Source organism: Plectropomus leopardus, chromosome 12 (assembly GCF_008729295.1).
Source record: "Plectropomus leopardus isolate mb chromosome 12, YSFRI_Pleo_2.0, whole genome shotgun sequence".
In the NCBI taxonomy this organism is placed as follows: domain Eukaryota; kingdom Metazoa; phylum Chordata; class Actinopteri; order Perciformes; family Serranidae; genus Plectropomus; species Plectropomus leopardus.
In genome coordinates this window covers 3,063,223-3,086,902 of record NC_056474.1, presented here as the reverse complement: position 1 = coordinate 3,086,902, position 23,680 = coordinate 3,063,223, and the positions used below count along the sequence as shown (strand labels likewise).

General features: G+C 40.6%; 2 protein-coding genes across 3 annotated transcripts; one reads left to right on the top strand and one right to left on the bottom strand.

Annotated features, from left to right (window-relative positions):
* The first annotated feature begins 410 nt into the window (after nt 1-410).
* On the top strand, nt 411-3,504 carry LOC121951019 (nuclear factor 7, brain-like). The gene is made up of 2 exons (XM_042497183.1): nt 411-462; nt 654-3,504. The coding sequence occupies exon 2, from the start codon at nt 671-673 to the stop codon at nt 2,066-2,068; it is 1,398 nt and encodes a 465-aa protein (XP_042353117.1). The 5' UTR covers nt 411-462; nt 654-670; the 3' UTR covers nt 2,069-3,504.
* A 2,004-nt stretch (nt 3,505-5,508) lies between these two features.
* Nucleotides 5,509-19,815, bottom strand: LOC121951018 (WW domain-containing adapter protein with coiled-coil-like). 2 transcript variants are annotated; one of them, XM_042497181.1, is made up of 13 exons: nt 19,486-19,815; nt 19,047-19,080; nt 18,408-18,597; nt 17,872-17,963; nt 15,232-15,347; nt 14,909-15,006; nt 14,485-14,763; nt 12,628-12,744; nt 11,500-11,648; nt 11,216-11,307; nt 10,393-10,576; nt 7,889-8,016; nt 5,509-7,001 (listed from the first exon to the last, which is right to left on the bottom strand). In XM_042497181.1, the coding sequence occupies exons 1-13, from the start codon at nt 19,524-19,526 to the stop codon at nt 6,932-6,934; spliced, it is 1,590 nt and encodes a 529-aa protein (XP_042353115.1). In that variant the 5' UTR covers nt 19,527-19,815; the 3' UTR covers nt 5,509-6,931. The 2 variants fall into 2 exon arrangements, with proteins under 2 accessions (XP_042353115.1, XP_042353116.1); XM_042497182.1 differs by lacking the exon at nt 12,628-12,744.
* Between the last annotated feature and the right edge of the window lie 3,865 nt (nt 19,816-23,680).

Sequence of the window (23,680 nt, the reverse complement as noted above, 5' to 3'; positions counted from 1 at the left end):
GTATATGTTTGATGTAGCCATGGCAAAAGAGTTGCAGCTGGAAAAACATGAGAGTATTTTGCAGTAAGTAGTATCGCAGTAAAGGTATGACTCCTCGGAAAGTTTGCCAGGAGTGTGAGAGCTGACCTATGTTCAGAGAGGGGACAGAGCAGGAGGCTCGCCGAGGAGCTGTGCAAGCAGGAAAAGCTGCTGAGCTGTTCCAACTAAAAGGCCAAGTTCAATGTCATGTTAGATACACCAGTCCTGGTGAAGTACTTTCACATTTTGAGCTCACTGTTTTTAATATGTTTTTGTATCAGCACAATGCTCTTGAATCAGCATTCACACTGATGAAACTGAGCACATAACACACAGAGTGGCTGACAAAGCTCCACCTCTGATATGACATCATCTGTGACAAACCAGGAAACAAGTTTTTACGGCTCAGTTCTCACCGATAAGAGACACACGGACAAACAAACGGTAAGATTCACCTACTTTACAAAGCAGTGACTTCAACTGAAGGAAGACAGAGAATGAATGACTGAAGTAGTGAAATATTTCAACCACAACCTGAAAAACACTAAAAGGTTCAAAGTGAAAGTAACTGAGCTAACTCTGTACAACAGGAAGGGAGACTTCCTGTTTTAACGTGCCGTCTGCTGTGTTTTCAGCTGCACTCAGACATAAAATGTCTTCCCAGTCGGAGGAGGATCTCTCCTGTCCGGTTTGTCACGAAGTCTTTAGAGATCCTGTTGTTCTGTCATGCAGCCACAGCTTCTGTAAAGACTGTCTGAAGGGCTGGTGGAGACAGAAACCGACCCGGGAGTGTCCCGTCTGTAAGAGGAGATCTTCGAAGGAGGAGCCGCCGATCAGTCTGGTGTTAAAGAACCTGTGCGAGAGTTTTTTGCAGAGGAGAGATCGGAGAGCGTCGGAGGCTCTCTGCAGTCTGCACTCTGAGAAACTCAAACTCTTCTGTCTGGACCATCAGCAGCCGGTCTGTCTCGTCTGCAGGGATTCAGACAAACACACCAACCACAGATTCAAACCCGTCGATGAAGCTGCGCTACAGCACAAGAAGAGACTTCAGGAAACTCTGAAGCCCGTAAAGAAGAAGTTAAAGTCTTTGAAACGTGTTAGCGTGAAGTTTAATGAAACAGCAGAACACATTCAAGTCCAGGCCCGTCGCACAGAGACGCAGATTAAGGAGCAGTTTAGGAAGCTCCACCAGTTTCTAGAAGAGGAGGAGGAGGCCAGGATCTCCGCTCTGAGGGAGGAAGAGGAGCGCAAGAGTCAGACGATGAAGGAGAAGCTGGAGGCTCTGAGCAGAGAGATTGCAGCTCTTTCAGACACAGTCAGAGCCGCAGAGGACGAGCTGGAAGCTGAAGACGTCTCGTTCCTGCAGAACTACAAGGCTGCAGTGGACAGAGTCCAGCAGTGTCCCCTGCTGGAGAGTCCACAGCTGCTCTCAGGAGCTCTGATAGACGAGGCCAAACACCTGGGCAACCTCACCTTCAACATCTGGAACAAGATGAAGGACATGGTCTCCTTCACGCCTGTGATTCTGGATCCAAACACCGCTCATCGAGAACTCTTCCTGTCTGACGATCTGACCAGCGGGAGAGGAGAGGAGGCGCAGCGGCTGCCTGATAATCCAGAGAGGTTTGATGATTATTACGTGGTCCTCGGCTCTGAGGGCTTTAACTCAGGGACTCACAGCTGGGACGTCGAGGTCGGAGACAATACATTCTGGTCACTGGGTGTGTTAGAAGAGTCGTTCCAGAGGAAGCCACACACACCGCCTGGATTATGGGAAATGAGGTTGCATAAAGGTAAATACACAACACGGTCACTACCAGATTCGCTCTCTCCTCTCCGAGTGCAGAAGAAGCTCCAGAGGATCAGACTGACTGTGGACTGGGACAAAGGACGGCTGTCGTTCTCTGATCCGGACACTAACACACACATACACACCTTAAAACACACTTTCACCGAGAGGCTGTTTCCATACATCAGCACTGTGGACAAAGTCCCTCTGAAGATATTACCACTGAAGGTCTGTGTGACAAAGCAACAGGAAACGGTTTAAAAGAACATGAACAGAAAAAATAAAGGAGAAAAGAGTACAGCAGAATAATGAGGGAGAAAATAAACTGACGTCAAAGTGTGGCGATCAAGGCCGACTGTGGCGTTCAGTCAACAGCCAACTAGGACGTGCATCCTGCAAGGCAGTCGCCAGTATTCATCACTCAAAAAACAAGACAAAACAAACTAATGAGAGTTTATATATATATATATATATATATATATATATATATATATACACTGACAGAGCTGAATGCTAATTAGCCAGTTTGCATATTAACAACACAACCTGATGTTGAAATAACTGACATGAACTGTGAAATACCAAACAATAGCACAGCCATCACAGACTGTTTCTGCAACAGATCAAACATAATCTAACAAAGTCTTTTAGTTTAATTTTTTACCCTGTTTTCCTTTAGTGTTTTTTTCTATCTAAAGATGTATGATATTTTATAATATATTTCTATTAAGGCTAATTTCTAAAAATGAAATTTTGCTTAAACTCTGAGCCGAAAGTTTCTACCTCAGTAGCACCTACATAGACCAGACTTTGCAGTTTTATTTCAAAAGATTTATTACAGATGTTTTTCATATGTTATTCATAGCCTGATTTATAAAACATTTTATTTCTAAAAACATAGCAATAATGGATTATTTATTGCTGCTTTTTATTTTCTGATACATGGATAAATAAAAAGAGAGATGTAAAATCCTCTCTGTTAAAAAATGTATGCAAACTTGTACATATTTAATCAGATAATGTATTATTTGTGTATTTAGACATAATTTTTGATAAAACTTGAATACAAAAAATGATTGTGTTAATGTAAGTAATCGAAGGGGGATGTTTTATTGTGATATCTAGTTAATTTTTTTTTACCATATATAACTATAACAAATAGTTTTAAGAAGCCGCTGAAGAGGTTCTTGAAGATTGGCCTGCATTTTTTTCAGTTTCAATTGTTGTTGTTGTTTTTTAAATGTCTACATTTCACAGGGAAATCCCGGCAGATCATGTTAAAGTTATGTGCATTCAGCTTTCAAGACAGTTTCTCAGTTAAATTGAACTAAACTGCAAATAATAACTACTGTACATGTTTCTTAAATCTGGTTTGTTGAACAGAGGAGTCGTGCTGTGAGCACACCTCTGCCATGAGAACATTTGTATTTCAGCACAAAAAGAGGGATTTCACTCAAAAGTTTAACGAAACAGGACAAAAGAAGAAACACAATCTCTAAAAAAGGCCATAACTTCACCATAAATGTGAAGCCTCAAGTTATCTGTGAACACTGAAATACACTTTTGCACACAATGAGCATTCACCATCGCTTACATAAAAGGGAGGTTTCTTTGAGGCAGAAGAAACATTTCAAGAGACCTATGGTGCTTTCAATTTACATGTGGGAATGTGAGTATTGTTTGACAAACTAATAAAAATGTGTACTTATCCTTTAAAGGTTATAGCTTTTGTCTTGTGCAGTGTCTGTTAGTTGAATTTAAATTACAAATTACTTGGGACAATTCTTTAGTTTGTTCAGAGGGTTTAGCAGTTCAGCTCATGGTCTGATATTAATGCAAAGCATTTCTTCATTCAATTGTTTTAGGTAATTCCTCTCAACTTTGAGCATTTCTATTTCATGGTCTTTCAGCAGTGCAGTGAAATGATTTTTGGAAAATTTCAGCATTTTCAGTAAGTCTTTGAAATTTATTTCAGCTGTGAGCATTCACATGCAGTTTCTGCAGGAAATGCATTTTCTAGTTATCATTCACCATCTGTGTACCAAGGGGATATGAGTGTATGTGTTTAGTGGAAACATCATGCTTATGTCATATAACATGGCCCTCTGAGGTCAAGCTCTTATCAGTGAATGCAGCACGTGTGCATCCTATCCTGCTAACAGAGCCTGACGAGCAGTAAAAGTATGGACGTCATGGCAATGAAATGATGATAAATGTTAAGGTTTCATGCTTATTTACTTTCACAATTCCCTCAGAGTCGGCCCAGAATAAATACAAAGGTCAACTGGATTTTAGATGCTTTTGCTTAGGCTACATTTTACATGTGACATGTACCATAATAGGTTTTTAATCTGATAGAGCTGAGAGGAAACGCACACATAAGCAGAACCAGATTCAAGGTAAGATTGCTCACTGTCGCCATCCTATGGCCATATATAGAACTGCACTCCTTCAAACGCTCCACAAATACACACGTTTAGTATCTACAAATACGTGGAATATTTATGTGCTACAAGGATATATGTACGACCACAGAGACACCTACACCCGACATGTCATCCAGAGTGCATGGTGTGATGCCACTGCACATACATTTCCCAAAGCTGTCTTCCCGACCCTCTTCTGGCTGCATAATTACACACTTTAATTTAGCAAAATTACAAAATGCATAATTCATCAGGAAATTTACTCAAGGCACACATACAAACACACATCCTTGTACTTCTATCTTTGTGAGGACCCAAGTGACATAATGCTCTCCCTTTCCCACATATTTTCATGGGCAAAATTTCATAACTTTTCCATGACTTTTCGAGGAACTATGATAAAATTTCAAAGACAATTCACAACATAAAAAAAGCAAAAATGTATAATACACTTAACATGTTATCTATATTATCGTAAGCGGTCCGCAAAAACAGAGAAGCAGACTCCCAAAGACCGACAGTCAAGTCTGCCTCCTGGTTAATTTGTTAATTTTTTTAAAACATGATGCTCCACTATTGGAGCAGCTGACATGGACAGCCTTGGGCATTTGTCACTCGATCTCAAAAACGCGGTACAATTCAAAAGTAGTCGTGAGGCAAAGGTATGGAAACATGTTAAATAACAGTCACAACATTATTTGTCTCGCCCCATATTTAAAAACATATCAGATTCAATCTCTATTCAAACATAATTCCAGCGAGAAGGCACAAATAAAGGTAGAAAGAATAGAGAGAGAAAATGAGGAATCATACATGATCGTCAACGCAACGTAATTTATCGACACATAAAGAAGCTGTTACATCAACAGCTACAGAAGATAAATTTGCCGTTATGTTGCATTATTTGAAAGTTATCCACTGAAAAATACTGCAACAGGTGATTTAATAAAAAACAACAAACTTGTAACTTTTCCAGAAGTTTCAAGGATTTGACTAATTCTGAGACTTTTCCAAGCCTGGAAAACAAGATTGTGAAATTCCATGACTTTTATAAACTTAATTCTATCCTGAACTTTAACTTTAAGTCTCTGAAGAAGTGAGGACTGGACAAAATGTCCTCACTTTCCAAAAATGTCCTCAGTTTGTGGTAAAAAAACCCCCAAAAAAAACATGTGGTCCTCACTATGTCGCAAGTAGGAGAATTCACACACACACACACACACATACATCTTAATCAGAGTCTAAGGCAGCTGAACAGTGAGCAGAAGCCAAACAGGAGGTGTGGTAGTATATTTTATTCTCATATTTTATGGAATACAAAGCCCTCAACCCCCCCACCTCCCACCCCCCCAAAAAAAGTGTGCACATCAGATCTGGTGGAAACTATTCAAGGAAGAGGAAAAAAAACAGGCGAGAGACAAAAGTAAGTTTCTTTCTGGGTGTGAAAGTCAATGACTGCAATTTAATGTGATGTTGATATAAAAAGTATTTCCTCTCATCATGAATGAACCCTTTAAAAAACAAAAGGAGCCAAACACGGCTCGAGTCAGTTGATAAAAGGGCTGCAGCCAAAGAAAGCTGAACGAGACGTGAGTTTTCAAAAAGTCTTTTCCATTGATCTTTTCCGTTACGACTTCAGGGACGTAATCGATCGTGTGCAACAATAATTTAGCTTAACGTGACTGTAAATTCAGTCGCTCTTCTATTCTTTTACACAATCTCTTGCTAAGCTGCACAAAAGGAATGAAATATTTCCCCAATGTGACTTGGGAGAGAAACAAAATGTTAACAATTATACAAAAGAAAAAGACAAATCGAGGAAGAAAACCAGCTGGGCTACAAATTAATGCAACCCTCGTTATGTACTAGCAGCCAACCTAGGTCCAATAATGTAGGATTATTTTCAAAATGGCTTTGAAGCATCTGGAGTGTGTTTCACGTAACTAGCCAAAACCTCCCAGTGGATGTGTACCACTGGAACCAGAGCGCAGATTCCCATCAAGTGGGACAAATAAGTGAAGCACATTTACGTATTTTCAGGAGGGTCTGGCCGTCGCTAATCTCATGACACGTAAAACCAACCAGCTCGAAGACACGCTGGGATGGCAAAACCACGGACAAGTATAGTGAATTAAAAAATAACATTAGCAACATCACTGCCATTGAATCCATACATTTCAATGCGAGTCCATTTCAGGAGATTGGAGAGCGAACGCCCAGAACTGTCACACCAATTAATATGAGATGGTTTTTCTGTTTTAGTTAATTTTCCCAAGAATGAATTGTAATCTTTTCCTGACCACTACACATCAAAAACACACCGGAAAACAAATTAACCCAATACGATACACACAATCCAAGGTTCACAGTCCGAAAATGTGCTGTTTTGAAAAGAGCCTCAGGTCCTCGGTGTCCACCGGTCAAAGTGTCCGACTCGGTGAACTCGGTCAGTTTCACCTTTTTAATTCATGTGGGAGACACTGGAAAAAAAGAAATGTTTAAAAAAAGAAAAGAAAGAAAGACATGTTCAGGATGATGGAGCTTCACCTCGTCAGCCGCCGTCTTTGTTTATCAGTTTTTCTCAGTTGCTCTAATGTGGAGAATTAACAGGCTGTAGCAGCTTGCTGTCCATGTCTGTTCCTCTTTTTTTCCAATCGTTATTTGGATCCATCCAGTCTTTTCTTCTCGGGTCGGGTCCTCACACCATGTACGAGTTCTGGTTCTTCAGCTTGTCCAGCTCTTTGCTCTGCTGCCTCAGAAACAGGATTCTGCAGTTGAGGAGAAATTACGTACGTGAACTTTGGGCTTGGCTGAATTTTTTTTTTACTATTCCCTTGGGCTGAATTGGGTCGGGTTCTCGCCCCCTTTCTACCAGAATCAGCGCATGCACACCAGTTTTTCAAATATGGGTAAACCCGCCAAACATTGGCAATAAACTGCATTCCCACTGCCAGTGAACGCACTGCACAAGTCTGCCGTTCTGTCAGCTTTTGCATGTGTGTGTCGGTTGTCTTGTTGGTGTGTCCTTGTGATGTCATGGACAGGCCGGAGAATAGATAAACAGTAGACAGCAGCAGAAAGGGGGTCTTTGAAAACTCTCTTCTCTTTGTCTTACTTATTCAGTCTCTCTTTAAAACTCAGTGCTGAAATATTTGGAGTGGTGTTTTAGCACTGCTTAGGGGGAGACGGGAAATAAGCGCGTTCATATGGGTGTATTCTCATCAATGCCGATCGGCGCCAAAGGCGATGAGATGATGGAATTACAGCAGAGTCATTTGACCCGGGTGTGAATACAGATACATACACATTCTCACTGTATTAAAAACTCCGATGTTAGCAGTGGGAATGAAGCTCTAGATGCACCGAGAGGCCCTGCCTGCTTTGCCAAATGTGTCATGCATGAGACGAAAGACAAACAGAAGGAGAGGAAGAAGAGGTTGTGCAAAGAAACACTTCCGTCCTTAGCTTGTATTACATTTTATATACTATAGGCCAATTTTTACATTATAACTTTTAGTTTTTAATTGGGCTAGTGCCCAAAACTGCTGCCGTGGGTCAGACTCGGGTTGGGCTCAGACAGAAACTGTGTTGGTTCATATAGGGTCGGGCCCCATAAAAGCTCTAATGTGGATGCAAATTGTGCCAAATTCCTCACCTCTGTTCCCTCAGTGTGGCCTGGATTTCACACACTCTGACCAGCGAGCGAAGGTTTTTCATCTCTGTGCAGATCTCAGACATGTACAAGCTGCCCATGTTGTGGATGTCCTCACGCAACCGAGCCGCCTGACGGAGGGGGACGAGGGTTTATTGTCAAGTCATGACTAATGATTTTTACAACAAAAATGCAGCATTAATCAATACTTTGAAAACATGGATCAACATCTGCTTACATATTTGTGACTCGTCATCAAAAAGAGCGTGCATGTTGGCAATGGAAGTGGTGTTTTGCTCCAGCCATCCAAAAACAGCAAGCTTTAAATATTGATTTAAACATTTAATTCATTTACTATCCAAAACTGCTTATCCTTTAATGGTCATGCGGGCCCTGGAGTTTGCCAGACTATCACAGGGCTGACACATACAGACGGACAACAATTCACTTTCACATTCACGCCTGAGGCCAATTTACTCATCGATTAAGCTGCATGTCTTTGTGCTGTGAGAAGAAGCCAAACAACTCCAACAAGAAGGACCCCTGCCAACCTGCGACCCTCCTGATGTGAGGCAAAAGCGCCAACCATAACCCATCATGCCACACTTGTTCAGTTTAATTCACACACAAAATGTCTGGTTGTTACATGTGTGGTTGTCAGAATCGATATTACTGCAGCCGAACATTTCTACAGAATTACAGGTTCTTGACCGTTTTGGAACAACAGGTGTTTCATTTTTAACAAGTCTTCACTGGTGACTCAGTCAAATGTGTGGTGGCTGCTCACAGTGACGTCAGCTCTTGAAAACACAAACAGAACATGTAGGAGTCCTCATAACAGTCCAATTTTGCTTCTGTCAGTTTTAAATACATTCTCATCTCTGTTTATCTACGCAAATCATTTTCATAAGTTACTAGAAGCAACCACGGCCGCATTCAGCTGAAAGTCACCAGTCAACACAGTCGCTAAACTAAAACTCTGCATGATATTAAAAATAAAGACCACCACTACACTGCCATGTCACAATATGACAGAAACATATTTTTGAAAACTTTATCATTGATCTCTGAACTATGCTAGCTAGCCAACAGCATGAAATGCAGATACAATACCCTGTCAGGATGTTAATTATAACCTAAGCCTCACACAGAGTGGTCTTGTGTCCTTGTCTTTGCACATTGAGGACTTCTAAGTCTACGTCATGGTATTTGAAGTTCTGTGCATGACTACAGATAACATACTCACGAGCATCAAGTGACGTGCATTCTTGTAATTTCTCTCCGGTGCACACTTTTGGTTTCTCCAAAACACAAAATATCTGGCCACTGATCTTTGGGCCACTTGCTAATGTCTTCTACACACTCACTAATTAAAGACAGATATGGAAGTCTGGCATCATTTATCAAAGTCGATTTGTTTAGGAAGCATTTGCTATCTTTAGAGGTTAAAGCCCTTTCATAGCTTGACACTCACACTTCTGTTGCCATATACGCACCCTTATGTATGTTATTGTTCGCAAACTTTAAAAAGGTCTTTGTCATTCTGTAGCTCCCCAGTAGAGTTCCTTATGTATTAAAATCTGAATATTTACATTTTTAGTGTGAAAATGATATACCTTTACAGCTGTCCCAAGAGTCCAGACAGAGGTTGTTACATAAAAAAGCTCTAGCTGGCCTAATGTGCCTCTTAATGACCTATCAGTTATCAGTCTCCCTTATTAGCTCCTTTAACCAGCTAACTGGCACAGAAACTAAGCAATGTAGTGCTATGGATGTCGTGTTAGTTGGATTCAAATGTCACACAATTAATCAAACAAACTTAACCCATCGAAGCAACAGTACCAGCAATTCTTGTTCTAAAACTACTGTTTTTATCAATGGAGTCTGTTGGCTTTACAGCTCCATAGTGATTTCAGTTCGCTGTCTGCTTCTTCAAACTGAGAGCGTGCCAACCGCCATCTACTATAGGTAATATACTGACTATGAATAAGTACCTTAAGCATCTGGACGCTCCCTGTCGGCCATTATTATTATTATTATTATAATCAGCACTGTAACCTACCTCACTGCTCAGTTTCCATTTAAAAAAAGAACGCAGACCCTTTAAACAAAACTCAAATTTGGGCTTCAGGTTTTCATTCTTGACCTTGGATTTAAGTTTCATATAACAATGAACATCACAGGGACAACTTCCCTGGCATTTCCACAGCTTTCAACCACAAACTTAATGGCCTTCCTCTGCTGATGGAGTTGCACAGTTGCCAGTGAAGATTATTTAGCTATTGTGGTTTATTGCAACAGCTGAAAAGGCAACATGAGGAGTTTGAAAGCTTCAGAAAAAACCTAGAAAGAGGATTTTGTGACAACATTTTCTGAAAAGTGTATATTTATACCAGAAGCCCTGTGAAACTGTGCAGCTCTTTAATGATGCTACAGCTGTAAAAACCCAGAGGTAACTAAGCAGTTCACTGTTTTGAACGTGAAAAAACCGCAGTGATGGACAGTACCTGTTTCTCAGTGTTCTCTGAAGGCCATCCTTGGATATGTCTGATGAGGCTCTCGTCAAAATGAGTTGCCAGGGTGGGCGTGAAGGAGCCGGGGGCGTCGGCCTGGGTTTGGCCAGCGCTGCCGGAGGGGACGTGGGGCAACGCAGCACCGGGTATGTTTGATCCCGCGCACAGAATCTCCTGGCTGGTGGAGCGAGACAACTCATTACCGGGGTTCAGACCGTGCAAATTAAAATCCAGTTTTTTGGAATACTGATGTACAGGTTTATTAAACAGACACTGAGGATTATTCAGTACGTGACATTTACTTTTTCCCGTTTATTATCATCCAAGAACAACTCAAACAATGCGCATCATGTTTTGATTACATTTGGGTGACCTCACCAGAGTCTTTAGCGCTCAACTGCAACTGCAAGTCTGAGCGAGGCCTTTTGATAGTGTTGCAAAAACACAACACATTTTGGAACAGGAAACGACAAGATCAGAAGTAGAGAAAGTGTCTTCTTTTTTAAAAACTGGATATGCATTTTTGTAATGGTTTGTCTGGTTTTATTGGATTCTTTCCTTGTTGTCACACTCTCTCTCTCTGTCACTCACACACACACACACACACACACACACACACACACACACACACACACACACACCTTTAAACAGCAACAGCATGATCCGAATGAAAACTGTTTAAGACACAGGTTGCTATCGAAGTTTGTAAAATGTGTTTTTGTAATTCAGGTGACCTTTTCATTCTGTGTTTTGGTATTTCTGTGTTTGCTGTACCTCAGAGCGTCACAGACAAAAGCTATCTTGAAATTATTTCTACCTTCTCTGCTGGAGAGTTCTCGGGTCCTCTGGGCGCTTCTCTGCAGTCTGAGACTGGGGAACTGATCCTGGTTTACCTGAAGACATGCTCCCCTGAAGAGGGAAAAACAGACAGCGAGAGAAAAAGAAAATGAAATGAAAACAAAAAAGGGGCGCGTGGTAGAGAAGCGGGAGGAAAAGATGTCAGACAAGAGCAGTCATAAAGTGGAGAGGAGAAAGAAAGATGGCGTGAGTCTTACTTCTCCATTCATCACATTTTCCGTCATTTTTAGTCCTGCGACTCACCCTTGTTTGCGAGGAGGTGATGCTGCCAGGATGCACACCCAGAAGCGATTTCTGGTTGCTCTGCGGCGTGCCGTTCCGTGGTGAGACGTACGGCCGCGGTGACGATGCATCCGACGTCAGGGAGACGGGGGACTGACTGGAGTGCTGGGCTGAAGGAGGAAAAGACATTCATAACTATGTTATCCTTTCGATTCAATCATCTTTCACGTATACAAATACAGAGTTAGTCCTGACAAATATCAAGAAATTAGTGATGAAAAACTGAAGCCTGCAGTGATTTCTTTGCTTTAATAACTCGCCAATAAATAATCTGTTTAGCAACGAGGCAGCAAACAATCAGACAACAAGCACATTAACAGGCTAGTCAAGGCTTTCGGGTCAGACACGAGTAACTTGTGTCAACTTTTTCTGGCACGCTTGTTGCGATTGCTATGCAACACATCCTCTGTCCCAGCAGAGGAGGCTCACTGGAATACATGAGAGGACATCTTCTGAAAAAGCTTTAAAGCTGGGGTAGGCAGTCTTACTTTGGAGTCATTTGGCAAAAATCCCATGATAAATTACAAGCATATTGTAATTAAGTGGACTAAGAGAAAAACCAGACTTTAAGCTGTAGAAAATATCTGACGTGAGAGAGATTTTAAGGATAAAAGGTAACACCTGAACACTAACTGCATGCCACAAAAGTTAGTTCTGGATCTTATTTTTGTTTTTTGTTTGTTCTGTTTTTTTTTTTACCCTGAAGATCCAAGTAGGATTGAAACGCTGTCGTGAATAAACTTGTGTGGCATGGAGTAAGTATTCAAGCGTTACCTTTTTTGCAGTGTGTACATGTATCCGTGATTCTCTAGTGGGAGGAAAGAGAGGGGAGAGTGACAGGAGGGTGTATTTTCAAATTCTGCTGTTTTATTTTTTGCCCATGCCAGAGAACTGTCTACACCAGCTTTAAGCAACAATGCAGTTGGATAAAAATTAAGACTTGTGTTCACTGAAGGTCAATAATAAATTGTGTCTTACACTGCTTAAAAAAATGATTTATGGGGACAGGGAAAAGACAGGGTCCTTTAGAAGAAAAAAAAGGAAATGAGTTTGTGTAGCAGATGGTGAGAAACAGCGAGGAGGCCGTACCTTGGTTGGAGTGCTGAGCAGCTGAGAGCAGAGCAGTGACGTTGAAAGCAGGTCCAGCAGTGAGGAGCTTATGAAGCACAGACCGCAAGGAAGCTTGGGTGACAGCAGCTGCCAAGACTGGAGGGAGGAAAAGAGGAAATGTACACACACATACACACACAGGTGAGTGAGCAAGGACACACAACAGGTGAGTGCACAAACACACATAGTTAAGTCAGAAAACACAGTTAAGAAACAAATCAGTGGGAAGATTCTTTCAGTTCATGTGTACGTCATTTCACCAGCCAACGATTATCAAACAACAAGCACACGTTTGTCAGATTCACGCAGGACAGCAAGAAATTCATCATGAATGACAAGTGAACGCGTTGGTAAGTAACAGCAGTCGCACATTAATAACAGGATCAAAACAGAAAGCATAGAGAGATACTGACATTTTTTGCCGTACACGCGGCAGCATTCACACAGACGGCCGAATATAAGACAGGTTTTCATACTGTTTTTGAAAAAATTAAAAAGACTTTTTGGAAATTCAACACACCTCAACACTGGTCCCTAAAAACATTCCCTGAGATACTGTTTATCCATCACAGACGGCACCCTGAAGCATTTTCTCTCCAAAAATCAGTCACATACCCTCTCTTCTGTCAGACTCTTGAAAGCTTGTCAAAAATTATTTTCTCCAGCAGTGAATTTATCTTTTTGTGCTCCTCATCATCAGTGACAGCGGTAGTTCGTGGCTACTTGACAGATGATTCAATCTACAGTCCACTTCTGCTCTAAACACGTCAGGGGACGCTTTGTGATCGAGGCAGCCCCTGCAGGTTTGACTGGGCCAACAAAACACTGAAAGACACTCGGACCTCTAAACATGCACTAGCTTAGCAACAATAAGGCTACAAACAACCCATAATACAACACTCTGTGTCACAGCAAGCTTCATACCGTTACCCTTTCCATTAAAAAATAACATCAGATATTGTGAACATGTCATTATTTAGTTTGTGAATGTAATACAGCCTGCACTTTTCAAATGGAATTAAATAACGTCATTTATTCAGGCTTTATTCAGGATGACTTGTTGGTCCCAGTGTGAAGTAGAACCACTAAGCAGATGTGTAAATGTAATGCAGTAGCCACATATAATATGTTGTTCTATTTGTTAAAGAGTGGTGCAGGAATGAGACCTAAAGCCCAGAGATGAGTTTGCATTTTTGCACTCACGGTTCCTTCATCTTGAAGTCACTGTGTTTTTCCGAATGAATTTAGGGTTAGATGCCTGGAATAAGCTCCAGGGTTTCCCACACATTTCTTTTCGGCAGCCCAACATGATTAAAACATCTACCGCCACACAAGCACTAATAAAATATATATACTGTTGCGTTATAAATTACAGCTCTTGGAGCACAGAGCGTACTCTGGGTACATACAGAGCAGCAGAAGGTTAGACACAGCCAAAGTGAAACGATTCTCTGCACGAGGTCTAAAAGTTTGCTTAAGCTCGCTTCTGCAGCAGCTGCTGCTCTCATCCATCGATGTGATCTGATCACCTCTGACCGATACGATCAATCATCTACCCCACGACTCAAACTCAAAGTTTCTACTTTGCAATCTCGCAAAACCTCAAAATTTAGAGAGGAAACACAGCATGACAGAAAGGCACACACAGAACATCACACCAAACGCAGCCTTACAGCTTTGTTGTGGCGAATTCATGCAACCAAGATGTAGTTTATTTTTAACCTTTACTTCTGGTGATTGTATTTAAGCTTTGCAAATCCTAAAAGTGGTGTTCTCTTTTTGAATCTTGTTTGACACCTTGTGTTTTTTTTTTTTTTCAATCTTTTGTGCGCTCACCCTCATTGAGTTTCGCCATGTCCATGCTGCCGTTGTTCATCTGCAGAGTGGCCTGCAGCGCCGGGAGGAGCTGATGCAGGAGTGCCGGATCCTGCAGCAGTGCTGGTGACGGGGACTGGACAGACTGAGGCCCCACCTGCCCTGAAGCGGAGGACGAGGAGGACATGGTGCAGGGGGTGGAGCCTAAAGCACCAGGAGCAGAGTTCAGGCTCTGAGAAGAAGAGGACGAGGAGGAATGGCCGGAGTTGGATGCTGTGGACTGGTCCCCTGATGTGGTCTCTGTGGAAACGAGCAAAGCAGAACAAAGTATTACAATGTTTGTAAAGGTAAAGTGATCAACAGAAGATAGCCACAACGTTAGAGAGGACGACTGCGTAAAAACTTGTACAATATTGCACAGACTATACAATTCTGCTAAACTTACTTGTTGAGGCTTTGTCCTGCAAGGCCTCTTGTCTGTAGTCCATGTCCCTGGGGAAACTGTTTGCCGCCATCTTGACTGAGTCTTTCTGTCGTTGTTCCCTGAAGCAGATTAAGCAGAAAGCAACAGTGACGGCGTGCAGGCTGCAGGCTGCAGTTAGACTCTGTCCCCTAAACTAATGATATTCTGTTGAGACTGGTGCACTGCGTGATCTTGTAAAGTATGACTCCGCATGAGAATCTCAAATACTGTTTCAGGTTTAAAAATTGAATTGTCTTTCTAGTTTACTTATATTTCTATTATTGTATTTTTGGAAAGAGGCTTACCTCTCCAACAGGTCCTTGGGCTTCTCCCACTGTGAGACCTCAGTTCTACAGTTGTAATAGTACTTCTTCCCAGAGGAGCTGATGTGTTCTGTCCAGTCATCGGCTGGGTCCTGGTGCTGAGAGAGAGACAAGACACAAATTATTATAGAAGCTGAAGGAAACTCCTCTTAAGTTGTGATGTCACAACTATACTATATAAAAGGTAGAAAGTGCCGCTACATTGTCGTTACAGTCATTACCCAACTGCAGTGACAATACAGCGACACTGAGAGCGCAGTTGTGGAAGACCCAGAAACATTGACTTATTACAGCAGGCTAGGACTTTTTGGAAGGGGGGCTTAAAGAGACAGGCGCTAAAACGCAGCATTTTGGACAGAGAGTGAATACAGATATATTCAAGCAGACAGTTTCAGAAATATGTTTTTTTAACATTAAGAGCAAGTAAACATGTTCTACTACAAACCCCTAAATACAACTATCAACTTGGAAAATAGCATAATTTGGGACCTTTAATGAATACACCTCGTTCTGTCACGAGCATGAGCCTCTCGTCCTTAAGAAGATGCGTGCTTCCTTCTGCGCAGTGATGCGGCTGTAAGGGTTTAGTTCCACAGAAATAAAATAGCTCCTACATGAAACTGCCCACAACAAGATCTGTGGATTATCTTGAGTACCCAGGTCATTCATTCTGAAAAAAGACATTATTGTTGAGTTTCTCAGATGTATTTATTTGTCGCTTTAAGCACCACAAGCCGAGTGCCATCTAGTTCCATTATACTGGAGAGAAGGCAGACATCTCTACGGCCGATATCTCCAACACTCGGCACCTCACACCAGAACAATCCACACTGATAAACTACACTACAGGTAAGAGGAAAAATGTGTATTTATGATTTGGGGGTTAACTATCCCTTTAAATTTTCAATCTACATGGAAGCGAATGAACGTGATCAACAAGACATTTAAAATCCTGAAACACAGAACAGTTTGGAAAATAGTCAGCAGCATTAACTTGCCCCTGTAAGGATGATCACAGCTGAGACAAGGCAGAAGTATCACTTTATATGAATTAAGTTCACTTAAGTCTTTGCTCCATCCATTTTCTCTTTAGTAAATAAGCATAACTCATTTTCCACCCTCTATTATGGATAATAGCTTTTCAGTTGGATGGAAGCTGCTGGTGGGTTTAATATTCATGATCACGTATAGTCCGACAGTTCCCGTCATTACAGCAATTCCAGGAAGAGAATATACTCTGCCTCATTTTCTTTATTTCCTATTAACAATTATGATTTATGATTCCAGATCTGGCTGATTTTGCAAAGGTGACTTAAGCAACAATAATACTTTTTTTTTCATTCTTTATCACAAGAAAAAAAAGGTAGATAGCCTTAATTAAGATAAATATGGACGGCAGTGGCAACTGTAGATTACAGCAGGATCGTGGTATTGCTACAAACAAAAAGGGGATTTAATTTGACATTTTCTACTGCCATAAAAAGAGGATTTTATTTGCATGGATTGCAGTATCAACTAAACAAAACATTCTGGACTTGTGAACTGCACAGCAGTTACAGAGGAACGAGAAGGCAGAATAATCATTAGGCCTACATTAGCAAAACATAATCTTTAATAACTTAATCTTGCTGAACCTGAATTGTGGAGCACTGGTGTCTCTCAGTGTCTTCCTGTGCTTCTGTGCGAATTTCTTTTCCTTTCATCTCACGATGAAGGCACAAAGGTGAACAAATGAGGAAAAGACCCGCCTTCTGGCTGCACATTAGTCACTTGGTTTTAGAAAACACATAGCACTTTCCCAGCAAAATTAGCAAGTATGCACAAGTTTTTTTTTCAAACACGGGTAAACCCGCAAAATACGGGGTACATTAACACTGCCAGTGAACACAGCGCTGCAGCAGAAGAGTCTGCCTTTCTGTCAGCTGGCATGAGTGTGTGCGTGCGTGTGTGTGTGTGGGGGTTGTTTTGTTGGTGTGTCCATGCAACGTCACAGATAGTAGGAGAACAAGTCAACCGTAGACAGCAGCAGGAACAGAGATCTTTGGAAACTCTTTAAACTTGCTGCAGACTGATGTGGATCGATGTTTGAGCGCAGTTTGGGAGGAGACAGACAGTGATTAATGTCAGAGCGTCACCTGGGTGTTATGTTCCCATCAAGCCGTAGGCGATAAAAACCCGTGTCTACTGCAGAGTCATTTGACCTGACCGTGGATGCGGACCGTACGCATTCTCATGCATTAAAAAGCCTGGTGATAACAGATGTTATCATGTTTTTTGTGAAGTGGAAATGAGCCTAAACCCTATATGCACACGATAAGCTAATGTCAAACCAGACAATGTTAAATTTTGAGCATCTGGCCTGATTGCTCAAAACAAAATCAATTACATAATTTAATACTTAAACAAAGATCTCTAAAATCTTAATCACATAATCTGCTCTATTGAGGGAGCCTGTTACAAAAATTTGATGTTTCAATCGTGCATTGTTGTTGAGACAAAGATGTCTGCACACAGAGAGAGATGCCTTCATAATGTCCCACATACCATGTTCTACAGTAGCGTGACAGCAGTCAGAGGAAATGCTGAGGGTATATCATCAGATAACACTGGACAACGTCTTACCCTGTCTGCAGGCTTGCTCTGAGTCGCATGAGAGTCGGAGCCATGGTGGGAGCTGTTGTTGTGAGAGTTCTCCTGAGGAGAGCCGCTGGTCCCTGCAACAGAGCCATTTATCAACTAACAGAGAATACACAGTGTTCTGCAGACGACTGAATCTAAGTGACAGCGGCAACTGCCAAATAAGAAAACACTTTTACAGAGACTGTTTGCATTTTTCTGCATTTAAGCAACAATATGCAATCTGATAAAATTGTCTATAGGTTCACTTTGTTCTCCATGACAGGTTTTGCTTTTAATCAAACTCTGCACCTACGTCTGCTTGAAATTGATAAGGGTTAGCATATAAGAAAAAGCAAAAAAGCAAGCGTTCACAACTGATCACAGTAAGCTGAGAGGCATTAGTCTGCCTACATCCAAAAGCATCTGATGTTTGTTTATGTCTGAGGTTACTGCAGGACTAAGATGCTGCCTCTTCCTTTAACAAAACCCTTAAAGATAAAACCTGCATGCATGTGTAAGAGCACCACATGCGCACTTACCATTTTTTCCTCTGACTGCGTGAGAGGTTTTAGCCTTGCCGTGCCCTGCTGCGTCTCCGTGTCTGCTGACGGGACTTTCGTCTGAGCGTCGCAGCATCTTGTAAGGAGGCGTGGGGTCTGATGAGCCATCGCGCACCTTGTCATAGCGGTGAAGACTGCTGGACTGGCTCTTTGGCTGAGATTTATGGGTCTAGATTAAATAAAGCATGGCAGAAAGACTTGTTGGGATGCTTTGTCAAGTCTCTGTTTAAGAAGTGTGTCCTGAAGTAAGGATGCTATAACCAAAGTGGAATGATGTCAAAATCTATTTGTTATGAAAAAATAATGTAAAAAGGGACACTTTGTGGGTCCCCAAAATTGGTTTGACATTTGATTTCTTGCTTTGAGAGAGAGTGACTCCAGTTCACAAAAAGATTCCCGGGACATGAAAATAATATAATGAAATTCTTAATTTTAGTGGTGTTCCCCTTTAATCTCATTAGGACTTTAACTAGAGCCAAACCACAAACTTGGAAATGTATGTTAAGTTTGAGTAGAGAACCGTATCTCCACCGTAAATATATTAAATTTAGGATTTTACCAGCAAATACACCTTGAGTAGCTACGTGAGTGGACAGTAAAGACAGATGACTCTCATACCTGATAGGATTGTGAATCCCTTCTGTCGGTGCACCTGCGGAAACACACAAAACAAACGATTTTCGTGAGACAGTTTGCCTTTTAACGGTTTTCTTAGCTTAGCAAACACACTTTCTGAAACATATTTAGCTACCGTTAATCAACAGCCGTTAGCTAAGTTAGCTTAGCAACAGCTGTTTGCTCACTGTGACACTTTAAGAAAATAACCCGTCGCGTTTAACTGATATAAATTGGACTATAAACGCACGATTTCATCACCGTGTTACTTAGCTAGTCGATAAGCTACAGGAAATAAACGGAACCTAAAAGCTAGCTGCAGTTAGCTCGTAGCACTGATAGCTAACGGCAGCAGGCTAACGTGAAAAGCTACATTTCAAAAAATAATATAGGAAAACCCTGCGATGAATTTCCACACAGTTGTGTTTTGTGCTTGATTTACCCATCGCTGACTCTTGTTGGTTTCCTTGCATACATCACCATCAAGGCCGTGGTGATGTGTGTATGTGTGTGAGGGGGAACCGTGGCCTCCTGTCTGTCTGCTCTCACAGTTCTCTTTTCTTCAGCTTCCTGATATCTCAACTCGGTCTGTGCTGCCAAAACTGAAACCTACAAGCCGTGCACCGAGAACCAGCACTGCATAGCGGCTGGTCTTTATTGCAAACCACCCTCAGTGCATCATCTGGCATGTAGTTACGGGGTAAGCTTGGCTCGGCCGATGTAGCTCAGCGAAAAGCAGCAGAGTCAGGAGGAAACGGCGGAGACGGACTGCTGCTCGGTAATGTTTAGCTGGAAAAAAGAAGTTCCGGTTTCAGCTTTCAAAGTAAAGAGTACAAAACAAACAAAAAAAAAAACAACGAAGAAAAAATATTGGTGCTGTCGATTAATCGATTAATTATTTTAATCGCGATTAATCATGTTAATTTTATTTATAAAGCCCATTATCACAAAACACAGTTTGCCTCAGAGGGCTTTACAGTATACAACACCCTTTGTCCTTAGACTCCTCACATTGCCTAAGGAAACCCCCCCCCCCAAAAAAAACAACTGTAAAAAAACCTCAGGAAGAGCGGCTGAGGAGGGATCCCTTTTTCAGGACTGACAGACGTGCAATAGATGTTGTAAATAAAAATTAAATTACAATAATGACAAAAAGAAAGCGAAAGAGAGAGGGAGAGATGCACAGCAATAACTGTAACAACAGCATGTTATATTACAATAGTGAAGAACTTTAATGGTTAATCACAATTAATTGCATATTTTAATCACATTTTTTTTTTTTTACAATTCCATAATTTTGCACTGGGCAGTTATTAGGTTTCTAATAACTGTTTCAAAGTGCAAAATAATGGAATTGTAAAAAATGTGATTTATTGCAACTTACTACTGAAGTTTACAATTTGCAGGATAAAGAAATTCTTGCCAGATTGTCTTGATTAGTAATTAAATGACAGCAAAAAAACTGCATATGAAAAAGTGGACATGTCTGTAAAGGGGACACAAATGGTATATGCTTTTATCTGTAGATTAAAAAAAATGGACATTGTCTGCTGGTGTTAGGCTTAAGTGGCAATCAGACTTGCCATACCCTCAATTTATATGTACATATTTCAAATTTTTGTTTATATATTGAAAATTATATACTTATGCAGGGGAAAACAAGACCTCTTTAAAACGACTACTTTAATATTTTTGTGCTCTTATTTTGAAGTAAGCAGCTCCGTTTCCGGTATTAGCCTAGCTGTCTCTGGCTAACGTGACGCAGCTGAAAACGCAGCGAGCTGCTGCTGAGGACTCCTCCTCCGAGTTCACATCTCGTTGGCTGGAAATTTTCTGAGACACACCCACAGTCTGTCCGCCAGTCTGCTCTGTTGTTTCCATATATTAAATTATGAACACTTGTCCTCCATGTACAGTGTGTCCAGCGCTGTCTTTTCCTACTGGGACTAACATATGTGTTGTTTTGATGATGTATAATGTCCTGGCTGATACACAGACAAGCAACAGATGAATCTTTATTGTTTTGTATTTATTCCACAGTATATTTTGGCCCTTAAATGCATGAATATGCGTAAATGCAAGTTAGCTACTAACACAAAGGTCAGAGGTCACATTGATACTGAACAGCTCTTGAATGTGGTTATAATTAAATGCTTTGCAGAGGGTTTTTATGTTTAACTATAATATAGTAATATCTTATATAGTAATATATGCTTTTATCTGTAGATTAAAAAAAATGGACATTGTCTGCTGGTGTTAGGCTTAAGTGGCAATCAGACTTGCCATACCCTCAATTTATATGTACATATTTCAAATTTTTGTTTATATATTGAAAATTATATACTTATGCAGGGAAAACAAGACCTCTTTAAAACGACTACTTTAATATTTTTGTGCTCTTATTTTGAAGTAAGCAGCTCCGTTTCCGGTATTAGCCTAGCTGTCTCTGGCTAACGTGACGCAGCTGAAAACGCAGCGAGCTGCTGCTGAGGACTCCTCCTCCGAGTTCACATCTCGTTGGCTGGAAATTTTTCTGAGACACACCCACAGTCTGTCCGCCAGTCTGCTCTGTTGTTTCCATATATTAAATTATGAACACTTGTCCTCCATGTACAGTGTGTCCAGCGCTGTCTTTTCCTACTGGGACTAACATATGTGTTGTTTTTGATGATGTATAATGTCCTGGCTGATACACAGACAAGCAACAGATGAATCTTTATTGTTTTGTATTTATTCCACAGTATATTTTGGCCCTTAAATGCATGAATATGCGTAAATGCAAGTTAGCTCCTAACACAAAGGTCAGAGGTCACATTGATACTGAACAGCTCTTGAATGTGGTTATAATTAAATGCTTTGCAGAGGGTCATGCCATGGGCGGATTATGAGAGAATGGGCCCCTGGGCACAGAAATGCAAAGGGCCCCACCATCTCTCATAAATATGGATGCTGTTTTTCTGTAGGCCCTGTTTCCCTTGTCAAAAAGCCTATGGGATTTTTCCATTGAATTGAATTGAATTATTGCAGAAAATAAGCTCTGTGGTAAACAAATGTTTATGATACTTACATGTTTAGGTCAGCAAGATAATCTTCACAAATTAACGCAGTTTTTAGACTTTTTGAAGCCTAAATGAAATCGCCAAAAGTAAAAAGCTAGCGTTAGGCTAAAACAAACTACACTACCATTGTGTCGTAGAAACCACATTTTTAAGACACTTAAGCACTTCAGAGTTCACAGTGGGGTATTTACTGACGTATTTATGTCGTAGAACAAAACGTGAAAAGTCTCTTCAGCTTGTGTTAACCAGAGACCTTATTTAAGGCTTCTAACCTAAAAACCATTTAAAAAAACTAGGGGTCGACCAGTACTAGTTTTTCAGGGCTGATACAGATACTTATTGTTAGTTGTTTAATGAGACTAATAACCAGTATTTGGAACGGATATACATTTACAATAAAAACTGAAATCTTTCTATTAATATTTAAAATTTGGAATATGACAAACCAACACACATAACCCAACACATAACTTGTCCAGTGAAAATTTAACTAAAAAATGAATAAATTAAAATAGCTCCCTGATGTTTTCACAAAGTAAAAGTTCATCCAATGCTGACATTTTTTTTTGCACATTTAATTAATTAACTGTGTCAGCAATCATTAACATACAATTATGTTACAGATAATCAGAAAAATGCTTAATATGGGCCCCAATAATTGGCCGGGCCGATACCCCGTTGACCCCTAGTTTACAACGTCTAGCTCCGCCCCTGATTGCCACAGAAAAAAATGTAAAAATAAAGAGAAAAAATAAAATTAAAGGCTACTGAAGTGATGCAACTGCTGACCTCAGTTCCAGTTAAATCTATGTGACAGTCATATGTGGCTAACATTACGCCCCACGCTCTTTGATTGCGATATTGATTGCCCGCCGGCTTGATTTAGGTCAGACCGGACACATATTGACTGAAAGAGGGACCGTCTCTCTAATAGTCTGGACAGTCAAACACTATACAGCCTCTCCCTACAAGTGGATGTTCAAATGTAGCTCGTGCTCTTTAGGTATTAAGCGATATGGCCTGTGTGAATTGGGCCTGATGGGATGGACAGTCTGTGGTGAGTGCAATTTAAAGATTGTGTGATTGTGCTGAGCTGCTTTCCTCTGCTTAAAATGTGATGTGATGGACATTAACATGTGTGTTCCACTCCTAATCTGTACCCCAGATTAGCTGTATTAATCTAAATATATTCATTATTTTCTCACAATATTTTTTATTTATTATGTGCTATTTAAACATTTAAAATATAAAAAATACAAAGTGTAGTATTGTATTTCTATAAATAAAAAAATATTTGTTTATAGATTCTGTTATCTAAAAAGTGCATTTCTGTTAACTGATCCTCATACTTTTTCATGGAATTAATCCAAATTATGATCTGAGAGAAGGTAAAATTGATACATTTTGAGCAGAGAAAATCCATTATTTATCCTGTTCTATGAGTCATGTTGTTATATCTTCTATTTTTTATGTAATTTTAGGTAAGAAATACTGAACAATCAATCATGCAAAAATGTAAATTTCTAGTGTTATAAAGTAAAAGATTTTTTAAAAATTGTATTTATTTATTCTAATTTA

Coding starts and splice junctions, on each gene's coding strand:
- LOC121951019 (XM_042497183.1), top strand. CDS start 671: ATGTCTTCCCAGTCGGAGGAGGATCTCTCCTGTCCGGTTTGTCACGAA.
- LOC121951018 (XM_042497181.1), bottom strand. CDS start 19,526: ATGGTGATGTATGCAAGGAAACCAACAAGAGTCAGCGATGG. Junction 17,964..18,407: donor CGCAGTCAGAGGAAAAAATG/GTAAGTGCGCAT, acceptor GCTCTGTTGCAG/GGACCAGCGGCTCTCCTCAG. Junction 11,649..12,627: donor TGCTCAGCACTCCAACCAAG/GTACGGCCTCCT, acceptor TTCCTCCTTCAG/CCCAGCACTCCAGTCAGTCC.